Here is an 18,355-nt window from a genome sequence, read left to right on the forward strand (position 1 = left end):
CTTCTGATCTCGAAGAATCGTGTTTTTTTTGTTCAAAAATAGAAACTGGTCTTACAAACCATAAAGAATATCTAAAAATATTTTATGAAAATGTTTGTAGCTTACGTGATAGAACATCTTAATTCTTCTGTGCATACTATCTAACAATAACGACTTAATTGCAATCACTGAGTCATGGATTAACGAATCTCATCATGATCCTGAACTGCTCGATAACAGATATACTGTCTTGAGACAAGACAGAAACTCTGTCAAAACTTGTAAAACAAAGGGTAGGGGCGTTGTTATTGAAGCGCTAACTAAACGTTACTTATGCTTATTGGCAGGTGTGATAATAATTATGACTCTTTCATTGTCAAAATAAACACTGAGGGGAAAACCACATATATTTGTGTTGTGTATTTCTCACCGGGATCTAATTTTAAATTTCCAATGATTTATTTGCTTGATTCTAAATTAATTGTTCTTGAGGAACTCCTGTTCTCCTGATTGGTAATTTCAATTTACCGGAAATAAACGGTCCAGGATTTAATTTTGAAACAAGCTCTTCTAAATGCAACAAATTATAAGATTTTGATTTATTATAATTTACAGTCACTAAATAATCATTCGATAGATATGGTTCTACCTAATATAACAAATATAGAAGTCGGTAGGGTATGTTATCGACTAATTCCAGAAGATGTACACCATCATTACATAGTAATAAACATGAAGCAGCAAATAAGAGCGAAGATTAAAATATACCAATATATCACGATACAATTTTAGGAAAGCTGACTTTTTAGGGCTATTTCTTGAATTTCTGTATATTTATTAGAACTGCTTAAAGAACTTTGGAAACGCCAACGACCTAGTTAATAATCTCTATAATATTATCTATAGTGGGTGCCACTTGAAAACAACTAGCGAACAGCTTATCCGTGCTGGCTTACAAATGAAACTTTAGAAAAGTGAAAACTAAAGCAATCTATCATAAAAAATACTAACGTAATAGAGGAGTAAATTATCACAATAAATTCAATGAATTACGTTGGGAAATAAAGAAATACATTAAGTTGTCGTTCAGAACTTCATACAAGGATCAGAAAATAACATCAATAACAATACTAATGAATTGTGGAACCTTATAAAAATAAGACTAAACATCTTACTGGGGAAAATTGAACTGTGAGGAACATGAACTTTACAATAATGATCAGATAATCAATGCATTTGCACAGTATTTCTGGTCAGTATTTGTGTCTGACATAGAAATGATCAATATTGCTACAAACGAATTATTGAATGGTGTAAATAAAAGAAAAACTAGAGTCTCTTAGCGTAGAGAAAATCACTCAATCTAATGTAGAAATGGCAATCAAGAAAATTAGAGACCAGAATTGCTGTTGGGCCTGATGGAATACCTCCGTATATTATAAAAGGGTGTATAGATGTTTTTACATATCCGCTATGGATTGCATTCAACCTCATTTTAAAAGCATGCATCTTTGCAGATAAATGGAAGTCATCTATAGTTGCCCAATACCAAAGATCAATAATAACTATGTGATAAATAACTACCGCCCCATATAAATTTCACCTACTTTCACGAGCATATTTCAGCAAATCCTATACGGACGGATAATTGAACATATGCAACCTGTAATTTCATCATACACACATTGACTTATTACACACAAATCAGCAACAACAACAAACTTGGAAATTAGCAGACTATATATCAAACTCGTTACATGTTGGATGTCAGATTGATCCAATATACAGTATATAGATTTTGAAAAGCTGTTTGTCAGTGTCAATCACAAAGTATAATTGCATAAGCTAGGTAAGTATAACTTCTCTTCTCCTTTGATCAAGTTCTCATCATATTAATCAAACATAAACAAATTGTTATCTACAAAGAATATAAATCAACTGATTTTTTTGGACATTCTGGAATTTTACAGGACTCTAACCTAGGTTCGTTATTGTTCCTTTTTTCATTAACGATTGTCCTGATTATATATCAAGTAACAAGTTGTTCCTTGCACATGATCTCAAAATATACGTTATGATAAAGATCATCAATGGCTGTATCAATTTACAACATGAGCGTAAAATGCTGCTAACTGGTGTTCTCTTAATAAACTTAGTGTAAACATAAACAAATGTAACATCTTATCGTTTACTATAAACAAAAAGAAATAGAGTTTAATTATCCAATTAATCAGACCTTGCTAAATAGAAGAAATTCAGTGAAAAATTTCGGAGTTACGTTTGATACAGATCTAACATTTAATATATAGTGAAAATACAGTAGTTAATGCATCTCTGAACAACAAAGCTAATGCATAGTTAGGTTCATAATTGAAACTGGAAAGTAGTTTAACAATATTACCATACTAACAAATATGTATTATTCGTATTCTGATCAAAACTGAAATATGTTGCTGTGATCTGGAACGCATAGCAACATAATACCGCCACCAACTGATTGAACCATAAAATCCAATCTAAATTAATCAAATATTTTACATTGAAGAGAACTCTAATCTATTCATCTTGTAAAAACTATCAAACAGTAATATACAACTTCTGTGTCTCTACACTTGAACAAAGGCGAAGCGTGATAGATCTAATTTTCCTTCATAAAATAGTACAAATGAGATTAATTATACGGATCTGATATCGGCACTAAATTTACATATCCCAACACTTAAAAATCACGTTGATAACTCAGACCTGTTCTATTGCAGTAGAAAAGTTTATCGTATTATTAAAATCATCAATCTGGAGAATATGCTCTTATTATAGCAAAATATGTGTCGAACACAAAGAAATTGGCATATTTTATACAAACTATATGTTTAAGAAAATTATTGTAAATTTATTTTTAACACACCAACACTGTAATTGGACTTATGCCTATTGTGTTGATGAAAAATAAATAAACATGAACATCAAGAGGAGAATGTAACTTCAATTTTTTGTTTGTTTCAATGACATGCCTTAGGTATATATTTTATGTTAGACTATTTTCTCCAACATTATGTTAATTATACCTTGATTCCTCTAAAAAAATTGCAAAGATCTTTAAGCTGTTTGTATACCTTATTGAGAAAGCCAGTACATCTTTTAAGTGTTCGTTGGTATTCATTGTAATGCATGTACTTCTTTTAACTTGAAACAAAGAGACAAAAGTATATCATCAGTCTATTTACATGTACTTAATATGTGTGACAGTATTATACATACCTCAATGTTAGATTGTGTCTCAGATCCTCCGCTCTCGGATTCTCTTTGTAATTCTGAGAATGTTCTTTCGGAAACATTCTGCTGTTGTGTTGGTAGACTGGAGAAAGGCTCAGCTTGCTCATCCTAATAAATGAAACAAATATTACATTAATATTGAGTATGTTTGAAGAAACAAACAAAATTTGATGTATAATTATTCTATTATCCTAAAAATCTTCATTGATAGAGAAGTAGTAGAAGAACACTATATGAGCCTATTTATAAGGTTTTGAACTAAAAACAAACTTTTCTAAATAGAAAATTTTAATTTTACCAAGACCAATTTCTCAGCATAGGCAGCTTCTCTGGAAATAAACCAAAGGTTTGTGAAATTTCAACATACAGAATATTATTTCAATTATGTGTAATTTCCACTTAATTTCATTAGATTGATTTTCAACAGTACAGCATTGTAATACCAAAAACATACATAGTTTAATTCAAAATCTGCGTACAACTATTACCATTTTCCTACTTCTCTTTTTTTAAGAAAGAAAGATATTTATTGTTATTTAGAGGATACGTAATGTACCGAAATTTTAAACTTGTAACGTAACTATTAAAGGTAGTCTCTCACTAAAATAGAATACCTGATAAATAGAAGACAACGATCAAGGCATCATAAACTGGGTGCACACTGGTTTCTGATACATTCAGTATGACTGTAGACTAATTTTTAAATTTATTAGTCATTCACATTCTGTGCTAACATACCACAACAGTTTGTTTTCTAAAGCAGCGTTTCTAACAATAGTTTAATAAACAACTTTTATATAGAACAAGTAACTTCGTAATTGAGAGGAGCGAGTAACTCCATCTTATTCATCTTTGGAAGTAGCATGACAAATATCACAGACTTAACTAAACTTAAGTAATTTACAAAATTTTCACTCCAAAGTTTTCGTAAATTCTGGTTCATTTCAAATTAAAAAATCTTATATTTTGGAAGAACGGTAGGAACTTAAAATGCTAACTGCATTACCTTGCCGAATTGCTAAACTAATGCATTGAAATAAAAATTGTGCACTTCTTGGATCTCACGTCTTGAGATTTTAATTTCGATCAAATCTTATTTAGAAATTCCCTGGTTTCCTGGCTAAAAACTACCATTGTTTCCGTAACAAAGGCAATGAAGATATGATCTTCCTTTAATTTTGAATATTTCTTGTCTTTTCGCTTACAGGTTGTCTCAGTAGCATTTCCGGCCTCTTTCCATGATGAAGCTAAATGGGATGGTGCAAATGTGTCTACACAGGTGACGTCCCGTACCAGTCTGTTATGACCCGCAATTCGCCATAACAGCTTTGTTGCTTTTTGTTATATTTGTTCATAATTTATTGTTTGTGAAAGTATAGATTTGCTTGGGTTTGTTCTGAAAATCAATTTAATGATCTTTCTTACAAGTTCAATTTGCTACAAAATTGTAATTTAAATGTTTGTTAAAATGTCAACCTGTTCTGGACCTGTGCCAAGCAATTTTATGAATTGCATTCTTAATATTTATATCTAATAGAGTACTTCATAACAAGAAGGGGAAGAAGGAAACGAAAATATATAGAGATTCTTTATTTAAAACAAAAGAAAAGAGACAATATAATTCAATAGATTTTTAAAAAGGTTAATATTCTCATAAACATTTTGATTAAAATACGTTATTTGGAACGGCAGGCGTATGAAAATAAGGATCTACGATATCTTGCTCTGGTAAAAAATAACCATAAATAATTGATTAGTTCTAATAGCAGCTATTCTAAGTAAATATTAATTAAAATACACAAGATATATTTTGAAACGGGGAGCGAGAAAATAACGAGTATGGCTAACTAAAGAGTTTCTTCTGGGGGCTTAAGCCCTTCTACTCTTTGCTATGCCGCCAAATAAATGAAAATTTAACTTCACAAATTAAGCAATAATCATTAGCTAAATTCTAGTATTTTATAATAATCGTTTGGTCAACACGAAAGCTGGTCGGATGATATTCAACCTACAATATATTTCATTTGTGTAATATTTATTGTCAGAAAGATCTATGACAATTTATCAGCATAATATTTCTGGTTAGTAAGATATCCATAGCGCACAGCAACACAGCACTGTTTATTTCTATTTAAGTTGTAAATTCCAACTACCCAAACATTTCTTCTCTGTGCAGTTTTGAAGTCATGTCTTGTCTATTAGGCAACGAGGTAAGGATATTTATAACATAGGCAGAAGGCTTGATTTAATATACGAGAATATGGTAATAATTTAAATATATATGTATTAAAGAGAACATAAAATGATGCTCTTATTATATAGCAAATAAATATGTCCCGTGTGGAGAATATTGTATTTTGCTGAACTGTTGTAATCTAACGATGTTAACTAAAACAGATGTACGGAAGCTGAAAGAAGAATTTTAACATTATTATAAATAACAATGTGCTGGTTTCTAATGCTTGGTAATCTATCTGGTAATCTCTCTATATGTAGATATCATGCAATATCGAAACAAGACCAATATATGTACTACATCATCATATAAACACTATTCATAGACATAATATTTAAAATAAATATCACGCAGTTATAACTACAAGTAAGTTAATTCATCTGGTCTGCGATTTCTTATGAAAACGTGATATAAATTAATACTTTCAAATTTATCATACTATAAAATATGACCGAGGAAATTCATGTATATGTAATATTGGAATTCATTACTCAATTATATTCTCATTTCTACAGTTAATTCTATGTACGTTGTTTTAACCCTAGAACGGACGGGTGAAAAAAAGTTGCATGAAAGGGACGGGTTGGGTCTACGGGACCCAGAAAAAAATATTATTTAAACATACATCTACAGTTAAATTTATTTATTTCTTGAACCAAAGTGTACATTGTACTTTTCTTTTTCCCAAAATGGTATATAAAATACTTTTAAGATGAGAGTTATTGTTTATATAGTAAATTTACAAAAAACTTAGATATGTGACTTAATGTTTCCCGTTATTACAAATATATAGAAAATTCTAAAAGGTATACATGAATTTTAAAACTATTGTATTTGAGAGTGTTCTAACTTAAATTTATACTGTACTCTTTGTTTTAGTTTTTAAGTTCAACAAATTTTCCACATACAATTTTTGTGTGCTTTTTGACATAGCCATATTTTGGAATACTTGGAAAAATATTTGATTTTGCGTTCTAGACACTTGTTAGTCTCCTCTTTTGGAATCACAAGTTTCACTTGTGTGTCTGGTGTTAACACGTGCATCACTAATCCTTTCGGCCAATTCCCTAATATGCATTGGTAGTCTTTCATCTTGACCCCTTGTCTCCATTTGTCTAATTAAAAGCAATGCAAGTTCTTTGATGAATTTACGGCGTGTGACACTAAGGATCCAGTGCTTTGTTTGTTTTTAAAACGACGTATGCATGTAAATGAGTGATAATATTGTGACTTCTGGTTCGACAATTCATAGGTAAAACGATTTTGTTCCATTTTCTTCGTTTATCTCGTATTTGATGCTGAATAACAGCTCTCAAAACCGACTTAATTTTCACCAACACCAACATGCAACATTTGTCCATGCAAAGAAAATGCTTACGACTATCAGGTAACACTTCAACAGAATCATTTTCTAAATCACTATCCGTATTATGTTCACTCTCTAACTGGAAATCTGAATCTGCATCACCCATCCAATTTGCTATATTCTCTTTCCAATTCATGGTGTATTTCGTCATCATTTACAAGCACTTCAGACATTTTCAAACACTCAAATAATATGTTGCAAACAATATCCACATACAGATATACAGGATATGAAAATTATTCTTTAAACTAGATGAAGCATTTACAAGAAACGTTACTCAACATGTCACAAGTAAAGTTTCGTCCTGGTATCTGGCATTGATTCCAAACGACTGACGTAAAGGGACGGTTTGGGTCTCACGGAACCAGAGCAACTTTAATCATTTGCTGTACACAGCCTAATGACAACTTAAATGACATGTGCATACCCCTGACATCTAGTGACATTACTTGAAAGGTATAGAGAAGGGCTTGATTTTAGCTGAAACATTCTTCCGAAATGCAGCAGTTTTGCGTATGTACGGGTCTCAGAGACCCAAACAGTCCGTTGTAGAGTTAATTGCTCATCTTTATAAACAAGCTAAAACAAAATTTTGTCTTCTTACTTATGTTTAATTTCTGAAAAATCAAAAGTTCTTTCAATGACTGTATTCATTCATATCGTCAGTCACAGTAGTTATTTAGCCCGTGCTGCGTGATTGAGAAATCTTCATGATTGCATTTACATCCTCATCACCGAACTTGAATCTGAAATAAATAAAATTTTCCACGGTTTTTCTATACGTGGTGGCGACTCAGTTTACCTGCAAGGGCCAAACGGCTCAGTTGTCATAATTTGCCTTCGGTCGATGGAATGGATGACCGCTGCGCCGGAAGATGAGCAATGTGAAGCATTACAAGTCGTTGCCCCATTTTCCAAGGGATTAATTGTGACTCCATCTGATCATTTCTCCATCATCTTTGGACATTTAAGATGGTTCAAAAATACTTGGAACAACAATGCTGGCAGGAGCTCATCTCATTATATTATTCAGCTCTTCATGATGAATATTTCGTCCTCCACTTATAGAACAGCTTAGTGCATGTAAGTTTTTTCATCAACCTGTTCTTGGCATGTACATTCGAAACTGTGAGACATATTTAAACCGAGACGTAGAGTGACACAAACTTGAAATGTGTTGTTGTCTAAGAAAGTTCCAATATTTTTTGACTGTGTAGCGTGTAGCCATGCACCAGATTTCTTTCATTGTAAGGATTTAAAGCGGTAATTGGATTTTAATATTTATTGTATTAAGTAAATTGAAGAAACAATTAGCAAAAGACCTGTAACATAAGGCAGATAAGAAAATCGTTTATGCTATAAAGAAACGCAGTACTTAGTTAAGTCATTATTTATTTTTCAACAAAAATAAATAAGTATTTAAATTTTTATTTACTTCAGCAAAAAAATAGTAAAAATCTCAAATATGTTTAAAGAGAATTTCGAGCCATTTACGAACATTATGTCAGGTAGTGTTTATGATCAATGTGAACAGATAATAACTTGACATAGCGTAGTATTAAAACATATTTATTACCTGTTTTTTACATTGGCTATTAAATCAAAATCAACGGAATCAGCTGAAATCTTCAATTCCCTCATAACAATTTACTTGTTGTACGCTTTTGTATTTAACAATCATAAGAGCATTTAAAGGAGCAGTTCGGGATAAAAGCAATTTTGGCGCAATAGAAAGAATTCTCAAAATAAGATACACTTATTTTATCAAATTTTGATAGACCGTCTCGTTCAGCTTCTGTAGGCATTTATTTTTTATAAATTGCAAATGCTGGCGTCATCCTACGGCTAGGAAGGAACTCAATCAACAAAAACTCCCTTGCTTGTACCTTTCTGGATCCTATGGTACAATTTGTACCATACGCATTTTTCATGGTACATTGCGTTATTTCTCTTCTATTTGAGCTTTTTCGTCCGGGTTTTTTTGTTTTCGAAGTCCAGAGACCTCGTAGAAGACATTACGTATTGTTTCAGACAGTCCTGCGTCCAGACATAGGAGGTGATGACGTCATAAGTCAAAACTTTATTTTCTCATTTTCTAAGCGTATGTTCAATATTTTTTGGCGGGCTAATTTTTCTACGTAGAAGATTGAAATTTTGCACAAACATTCAGTCTACCGAGTAGTATTTACCAGATTTTTTTTCCGATGTCAGTGCTAAAACAGGGGGGAAACCAGAGTGGCAAAGGGATATTTTTACCCCCAAAATCCCGTTTTTCGTCATTTTCCCGCCTTACATACATGATGGGGACACGTGGGTCATACCGTCTGAAAGGCAGTTCCATTCTAAAGAGAATGACGGTCGAATTATTATTGTAGGGTAATTAGGGACGTCGCAGTGAATTTTTTTCAAAATATACTTCTGTATAGGGTAACATGGGGGATTTTCTGAATTTTTTGGCGGGCTTATTTTTGCACCTAGAAGATTGAAATTGTGCACAAACATTCAGTCCACCGAGTAGTATTTAACAGATTTTTTCAGATTTCTGCGTTAAAACAAGGGGGCCAGAGGGGCTAAAAGTTGAAAAAAACTAAATTTAGCTCCAAAAAATCCCTTTTTTCAGGAATTTCCCGCCTTAGATACATGATTGAGACATGTGAATAGTACCGCCTGAAAGACAGTTCTATTTTGAAGAGAATGATTGGCGGATTATAGTTTTAGGGTAAATAGGGATGTCTCAGGAATTTTTTCCCCTGAGATCATAGTGTTTTATGGTAATTTGGGGCATTGTGGGAATTTTTGATAAAAAATTCTCCCGCCCTTACTATTCAAGATAGAAACTTGAAATTTGGCACACACATTCAGTATACCAAGTACTATTTATCAGATTTTTTTAGATGGCTACGTTCACACAGAGGGGATCCAGGGGAGCCAAAGTTCGAGAAAAAATTTTCCCTCCGAAATTTTCACTTTGACATTTTTCCCGCTTCTGGTATATGGTATGAGCATGCAAGTGGTACCACTTGAAAGCCAGCTCTATTTTGAAGAGAATGAGGTATGAACCATGATCCTAGGATAAAGAGTGACGATACAGTAGCTGCTTGACTGAAAGTCTAAAAAATAGCCCAAAAAGCCAGGATCCGGTAAGGGTTAACGGATTTAGTCGATTGCGTTGGATTCTTTAGCAGTCTTGTTTTGTGTTCAGTTCTTGAGGGACGTTTTTGTTAATTGTTTTCCTTACAGCATTAGTATAAAACAATATACAGAGAGAGCAGTGATTACGTAGTGCTTTGCAAAGCAGCGTTTCTTCCAGACATGTTTTTGGAAAAGCACTGTTTCCTGAAGCTCTCAGAGTGCCCGAAATAATACGTGTGTAATATAACGATTTAACAGTATTTTGTGAAAATATGTGCCCCTGGAGTGAAGTAGAAAACAAGTGTTAGTACAGCGTGTGCTGTGCCTGTAAAGTGAGGCAGAAATGCCTCACACGTGCTGTGTTTTCGATTGTAATTCTCGTGCGATTAAAGCTGAGGGACATAAAGTATCCTTTTTACGTTTCCAAGTCGTGAGAAACCATCAGATCGATGTAAATTATGGCTAAAGAAAATCAATATTAAAAATGTTGTGACAAACAAGAACACTCGTGTTTCTTCCAAACATCTTGAAGAATCCGACTTCGAGAAGTCATGTTTACTGAAAGAAGAGCTAATGCCAGGACAATGATTTACACGCAAACTAAGAAAGAATGTTGTTCCAAGTATATTATTGAAAGGTTTAGAATCCGAGCATTGAACAAGCGCCGATGTATGTCCAGATACCAGCGTAAAAATATCGTACGAGGCGCAATTAACGGTTGTTATCAAGACGAGGCATTATAGGGTAATAGCGACGGTGTCACTCATGATTCTGAAGGTGTTGTGTTAGGAATAAAATAAATACAACAGCTATACCATGTGAATTGGGGAATGAAATTTAGCTTGTAGAAGGAATCAGTGACGATGACAGTGTTCCTCAGAAAATTGATTCATCGTTTATTTTTCTGTATCAAGTGACAATGATAAAACGGTGAGAGATGCGAATAAAACAAAATTAACTGGTAAAGTATTTTTTGTATTATGACAAACTTTACAGGTGTTACTTCAGTTTTGCTACATACGCCGCGCTCCTGTACATACCTTGAAGTACAATATAGGTTGAGCATTAAAACAATGGAACAAAATGGAAAATTAACTTACTCATTATATGTTTGGGAATTACAACCATGATTAAAGAAAATGTACTTAGGTGTTGTAGATATCTCGTGCGCTATATATTTAAATGGTGTTGGTTTCGAAATTTCAGTTTCTTTTGTACAATGCTGAATTTATGCTTTTTAGGAAAAAGTACGTTTTATAATATTATAAAAGTAGCAGTTGTTGGTACGATAAGAAGTGGTATGGAATATTGCTAAGGAAATGGTTGAAATCCGCGCTTTGGTTTGATAGCCAGCTGACCTTTGCGAGCTATGTCTCGTAGAAGAATAGTTCGGTCCTGCTGCTGTCTTCAATTCATATGATACCACTGTACTTTCCGAAAAAATAAACCGTATATCATCATAACGTATAATAAAACTAAGTCCAGTGTTAATACACTCAATCATCTCTGCACATTCTGTACGTGCAAAAGAAAAGTCAAACGTTGGTCTACGGTTCTCTTTTTCAATGTAGTTAATTCTGCAGGAGTTGGTTTGATGATTCTTTTGGAGTAGACATTCTCACAATATATTGCTACCAAACTCATATGAGAAGAATGCCAGATCTCGGGCGTCAGTTGGTGCAAACCGAAATCCAGAGATACCTTGAAAATCCGCAAGAAATACAAAGTAGTGTAAACCAAGCAATTACTCCGATTGGGGTCGTAAAGGATATTGAAGGACATTCTTGAACCAACCACTACAAAAGCTGAGATGAATTATGTGTCCATGGAATAAGGACAGAGTAGTGAAAACATGATGCACCAATTGTGGTAATCCAGCTTTCCCGGGGACATTTAAAAAAAATTGTGTAAGACATGTGTTCCTGAATTCTGATGTAAACTATGTTACAGTATAATGCAGGTAAAGAAAAGTTAAAGTGTAGTACACAAAATTTTAGCAAAATGTTTTGTAGTACATATATATACATGGGATGCGTTGGTGTGTATGTGGTGGGAAACATTGGATCTCAAACCATGAGATGAATAAATATAAAAATTGGTTTGTGTAATTATATATATATATATATATATATATATATATATATATATATATATATATATATATAGATAGATAGATAGATAGATAGATACATACATACATACATACATACATACATACATACATACATACATACATACATACATACATACATACATACATATGTGTATATAATATGTTTATTTCAACTGTATTAAAATAAATAAAAGTCAGCAACTGTATTACAATATCATAGAAACAATAACTAAGGAAAAAGTACCTACTAACAATATTATTTATTGGAGTCCGCACGGGCCCCAATTTGGCATTAACGTAAACTTCGAATGGCTGGCATCGTAAGGTTAAGAAGCTAATACTTTCCAAAGAAGGTACTCGCGTAACTTTGAATTTTCAATAGTACTAAATTATTGTTTATTATAACTACTGGTTTCCATATACGAACTTTCTGGAATAATGTAGGGAAATATAACACTTCAAAATATTTGTTTGTTATTTATCAATCGCAAGATTCAAGCATGTCTGACTTAAGATTAGATTTGAATACCTGAATTGCAGAACATCCCAAGTCCACCGGAGTACTTTTGTGATTTTAGAAGAAAGACAAGAAGAATATAGCTGGCATGCAATTCTGTTTAGCTGAGATTATTTAGTATTTTTATTTAAAAAAAGGTTTTGATTCGGACTTGCGTATTACGCAAGTGAATAGCCCTTAAAACATAAAGCTGCAAACAAAAAATAAAACGCAAAATACGAAAAAAACAGTGGAATTGGTTTGTTATTCAGGTTTTACACACGTAACTGATAATCTACAAAACTAGTTTTAGTAAAATTCAAAACTGAAATACAAGGTTTGACATAGTGTGTTCTCCATGTGTTGAGAAGTGGTGTTGATGATGTTCAGATTTCCTCGAAAACATCACACTGTCTTCAGAAACAATCATTCAACCAAACACTATACTGATAATTTCACAAAACACGGAATATAACAAATTCAGAACTTCTAGGCCCTATTGAAAATAAGAAACTGGTGTATACTTTCTCTCTTCCTCTTTCTCTTTCACATAGATATATATACAATAACACAACTACGACAAAACTCTACAGAAGATTTCTTGTGTCTTGAAAGTGATATCTCCATATGTTCACACTGTCAGAACATATACACTAGTTGGTATATTATACCACACTATTGTCAAAATATCATAACGTCTTGATCACAGGACAGTACTTGAATTAATTATGGCTCTTGAAAAATAAACTAGTATATTAAATCAACTATACATTTCTTTGATGTGATGTTATTCAGAATGTTCACTATGGGACGTAAATTGAAACTTTCCATCAAAAATGGAAATACTATTGAAAGAATTTACTCTTGATCATGGGTGAAGCTTCGTTAATTTTAAAGTACACACAAAAATTAAAGTATTTTAAGTATAACTAGTAACGGCACACGTTATGCTTCATACTTTTCAGGTGTTTGTATTTCTTCACAGAAAGAGTATATTTATCAATGTCATACTGATGGTACGTACTGTTTCCGCTAAAATGTGGCTGAGGAGTTGAAATATAAATTCAGTAGACCGTCCCACATGCTTTTTCTTCATTTTATATTGAAAATTCTATAAAGAGTAGACGACGATTATGGCAGGATAACATACACTGTAAAATGTTTACTAATAATACATATACTGAAAATGTTTGGCGATGTTTTAGTAATATTTTCTAAGGATTGATCTGTTTAGCTTATAACAAGTGCTTAAGCATCGGATTTGCCTCAGACCTAGATGATTCTTTATCTCTTACGATAAAGATTGGCTTCCGTTGTTCTATGTATACCAAATTCAGGATTAATTCTTTAGAATTACATTTCATCACCAAATTCTTTCTATAGGCGTGTTCTACATCCAAACTATCCTTCATGCTGTAAATCTGTGATGAATAAACAAGAGTTGTTACTAACTTACACCTACTAATATAATTTGACAAATTAAAAAATAGACTTACAACAGTGCTCTTTTTCTTTCTTTTATTTCCAGAATCTTTGCTCCTATTACTGGTATGTTCTATCGCTGATTTTTTGGCTTCGGTACTAAATGGAGCCTGACGTTTTCTAGTATTCATACCATGGGGGAGATTTTTGCTACTCTTGTCCCTTTTCTCCATCAGTTTGGCTTATATATATTCTCTCAAATGAACCTATCACGAAGGATGTACTATGTAAATGTTTGCTTGCATATTTCACACACTATCTGAAAAGAAAATGATAAAGAAACACTTGTTATCACCTAAAACCTTACAACTAGTGACTGAAAAACCCGGGTGCTATGGAAATTGGAAATATAAGTTATACGTTTAAATTTTTTGATGTTACTATTCCCATTTTTACCACTCTGTAGATTTGATTTTTATGAAATTAACCATAGTGAATCTCTCGGGCACAAATTACTTCCTTAGTATCTGTCTCATAACTTTATTAGACTATTATAAGGAGTATCCAGAGTCTCGTAAAGTCAAACTGTGACTATATTGGCAATAATCTCGTATTGTTGAAACTTAATGCAAAACTTTAAAAGAATTAGATATGAATAGTTAACACTCTACCTGAGGATCGTCATCCAACAAAATATTGGAAGTAATTCAATCGCACATCAAATAACAGAAATTAGGAATTATATTACTGAGCTTTCGATATCTATAATCTTTTTAGCCCCCACGTATAAGGGATGACGTCTCTCGGCGATCACTCCATCCGGGAAAATGAAGAAGGGCGGAAGGAAGCTGTTTCGGACCTTTATGTTTAATACTACGAAGTATTTACCTAATAGAATGAAGAAAACTAAAAAACTTTTTTCAGGACAGATGGCCTGAAAAGGCTTTTTTTAATATACCTTTCAGACCGAGTATCCCCACTGGGAATAAAACTTGTGACCTCTCGCACCAAAAGCAAGAACATTAGCAACTAAATTACGCGGGAACACACATAAAATGCAATGCAACTCACTACCATATTCTTAGAAACAACACTGCTCTGCGATATATGTTGCTTTCTATGTTAATCTTTACATTTTACTCAAACCATATACAGCCGTTGTATCGGTCTAGTGGTACCAGTGTGAGTAACCGAGTGGTGTGAAGCGGAAAACTGACGATCGTGAAGAGAAAGTTATTGCGAATTTCGACTTCGTCTTAAGACTTTGGGCACTTATATCAACTAGAAATCAAGAAATATTGTTATATTTCTATTTATAAGTAAAACGGGAGAAGATTTGCAGACGAACTTGCTAAACATTAGCTTCAGTTTAAACTTTGGTAAAATCACTGAAGGGCGATTTTCGCTGCAATCAAATTGTCCTTCAAGCCCGCTTAGTGGCAACCTGGTGCGCCTTTTACGCATGAATATCAGTGTTTGATTCACAGTGGGAGGAACTTGAAAATTCAACGCATTACGGTAATTCAGATTTCACCTAAACTATAGTTCTACGTCTCTTACAGCTTCAATAGTAGAAAGAACACTAATTCACTAAGCATTTTCACAAGCGAGAGGATAACTAGTGTTGAGCTTATAAATGAATGATTATGAACCAATGGACGTGTCAGCGGGGACACTATTTGTCCCCATCACGAAATAATAGCAAAGACTGGCAATGTTCAACTGTGTGGTTGTCATATGTATGATTTATATTTTTCAAATCACTCTCATCCCAGACAGTGATACATAGCCACCTAGTCTTGAGAAAATGGTAGTGGTGACTGAATAATACCACCAGTCGTCTTAGAATCAAGTACACTCCTACTAAAAGTCGTTATTAACCGACTGCTGTTAATATTATTGTATCCTCACGATCAAAAGTGCGTTCCCACCCATTCCGTTCGACGACTATGTGATCATGAATTAGATATAGAAAGGCAGGTTGACTACGAATATGTGATAGAGTTTTTAATTTCACTAGTGAAGAAAGGAATAGGTCTATATAGTAAGGTTCAGATTCGCATCATTATTGCAATATCATTACTGAAAAGATTTCTATTCTCAGTTTCTTATTTTTTGTCTGTTACGATCAGGTAAGCACCACAGTATGTATCAATGTGAGTGTAGATACTATCTTTGATTCTGAAAAGAGACTTTGAAGTCTATTTTCGGAATATTCATCCCCGAAATTGAGATAGAGGAAGCGAAAGAAATCGATAAAACATCTCTAAGATCCATTCGATTCACGATGCAAGTAAGAAAAAATCAATCATCATCATCATCATTGAAGTTGAGTTGAATTTCAGTTTAACGTCCCTTTCAGCAGCGAGGCTATATGAGACGTGGACCTACTGATTAACGTGGAATCCGAACACATGAACTCCGGCCGGGAATCGAACCCGGGTCTCCCGCGTCAAAGGCGTGTATGCTAACCGCTTAGCCAGGGAGGAGCTCCATCATCATTGGAATTCTGTCATTATTGATAAGTCACTTGCCATATTTCCGGATAGTTATACCTTTCAATATAAGAAAAATAAAATATATTCTTGGAAAACTTAATTCATAATAAGTCTCAAAGATAAGAAATATCAATTGCAACTCATACTGCCAAGAGAAATAAGTCCATGCAAGAACAAAATATATAAAACCAAAATTTAGTGATTATTAAAATGTTGAAAGTAGAGACAGAAAATATATCACTCAACTAACACATACAATAAAAATAATTAATTGAATGGATAATAAATAAATAAGTTCATAGATTTCGTGCATTTGAATATTCAAAATATGCTATGCACTCTATGTGTTTACTGGAAGGAGTTATTGAAAAACAATTCAGTAAGGACCATTAGTACACCCAACCACAAAAGTATCTCCCCCTTAAATGCTCTAATTCCATAACTTGGAGTGAGGTCATTTGTAGTTGTGAGAACGCCTAGACTGATGCAACCCAACTTACACGTAACTGTTCTTGGCACTTACGTTACTGACAGCAGTTGGTAGCCCCGATCCAGGTGTTTATCCAGGTAAAATTGTAAAGTAGGTGACTAACGAAACAGTTCTCCATTCTAAGATTAATCTCTTTAATTGGGGTCGTGTTTTTGAAAGAACACCATATATTTTTCTTAATATTGCTAAGTATGTAATGTATTATGTCTTTACAAACTTACGTTTAGAGAAATAAAAATACTGACCACGCATGAATCAGAAAATGCTTGAAAGTAGCTGAAAATATCAAATCTAGAACAACTGCTAGCAATAAGTTAGTAAATGATTGCCTTCATTGAGAGACCTTCTTCAATTCTCCTCATTCCACCATCTGTTTCTTTGTGGAGAAGTGAAAATCTTGCTTGTCACACTGAGTATGTATTGAAATTGAAATTGAAATTGAAACATTTGAAAAAGTTAGAACCTGACTGAGATTTCAACCCGAGTCCGCCGAATAGAAGTTCAATGCGCTAACCACTTACCCAGCGCGTCACTTCATCTTCCATCTAAAGTATTAGCTAGTTAAAAGCATTACATGCAAGACTATACACAAAATAATCGTACTAATACTCGTATAAGGGGACGTTCCTTATGAGTTTCACAATGACTTACTCGAGCCTTCCTTCTTTAACTCAAAAACAAGTGATATAGTTCTTCGTCAACGAGGAAAATATCACGAAACATTCTTCAAAATGAGGCTACCTCATCTTTTTTAACTGGTCCCGATTTACATTATTGCAATTATTCCTCACCGCAACATCTAATTTCTAAAGAAGAAAAGCCGGCAGACATTATTTTCGCATTCCTTGAATTGCATCAACACGTGTAGAAATAGTGTGTGCTATGTTTATCTAACACAACTACTAGTTTATTTTCTTATCTTTGTATAAGGAATTGATGGCAAAGTGTGAAAGCAGAGAACTGCCATTTCAGTGACCCGCGTTCGAATCCCAGTGTGACATATATTTTCTTTATCCGAAGGTATCGTTTACGTAATTGATTTTATTATTATTATTATTATTATTATTATTATTATTATTATTATTATTATTATTATTATATGAATTTCGATGGCAACTGACGCTGAATATTAGAAACTGAATATAGGAGAACTATGAAATAAAGTAAATAGCTGCGCGCGTAATTTTATTATAAAATTATATGGCGAACGCATTTTATCTTATCCCAAACAGTTATCGTCGAATATACACGGTTAAAGGAGCACTCTGTTGGTCAAATTAAAAGGACTCAATGATTTACCCCTCTATAAGGAGACGTTGCTTATGTAAGTGTCACAATAACTTACTCGAG

The 18,355-nt window shown here is 33.2% G+C and overlaps 1 protein-coding gene across 1 annotated transcript in view; it reads right to left on the reverse strand.

Annotated features, from left to right (window-relative positions):
- LOC145662184 (caspase-3-like) overlaps nt 1–14,315 on the reverse strand; it is a 207,984-nt gene extending 193,669 nt beyond the window's left edge. The window contains exons 1-2 of the mRNA XM_081727516.1: nt 14,092–14,315; nt 3,238–3,360 (exon numbers count right to left, since the gene is read on the reverse strand). Of these exons, the coding sequence (XP_081583642.1) occupies nt 3,238–3,360; nt 14,092–14,250 (282 nt within the window). The 5' untranslated portion in view covers nt 14,251–14,315. The remainder of the gene's footprint in view (nt 1–3,237; nt 3,361–14,091) is intronic.
- Between the last annotated feature and the right edge of the window lie 4,040 nt (nt 14,316–18,355).

The sequence above is a fragment of the Thermobia domestica genome, chromosome 10 (genome assembly GCF_964235325.1).
Source record: "Thermobia domestica chromosome 10, izTheDome1.hap1.1, whole genome shotgun sequence".
NCBI classification, from domain to species: domain Eukaryota; kingdom Metazoa; phylum Arthropoda; class Insecta; order Zygentoma; family Lepismatidae; genus Thermobia; species Thermobia domestica.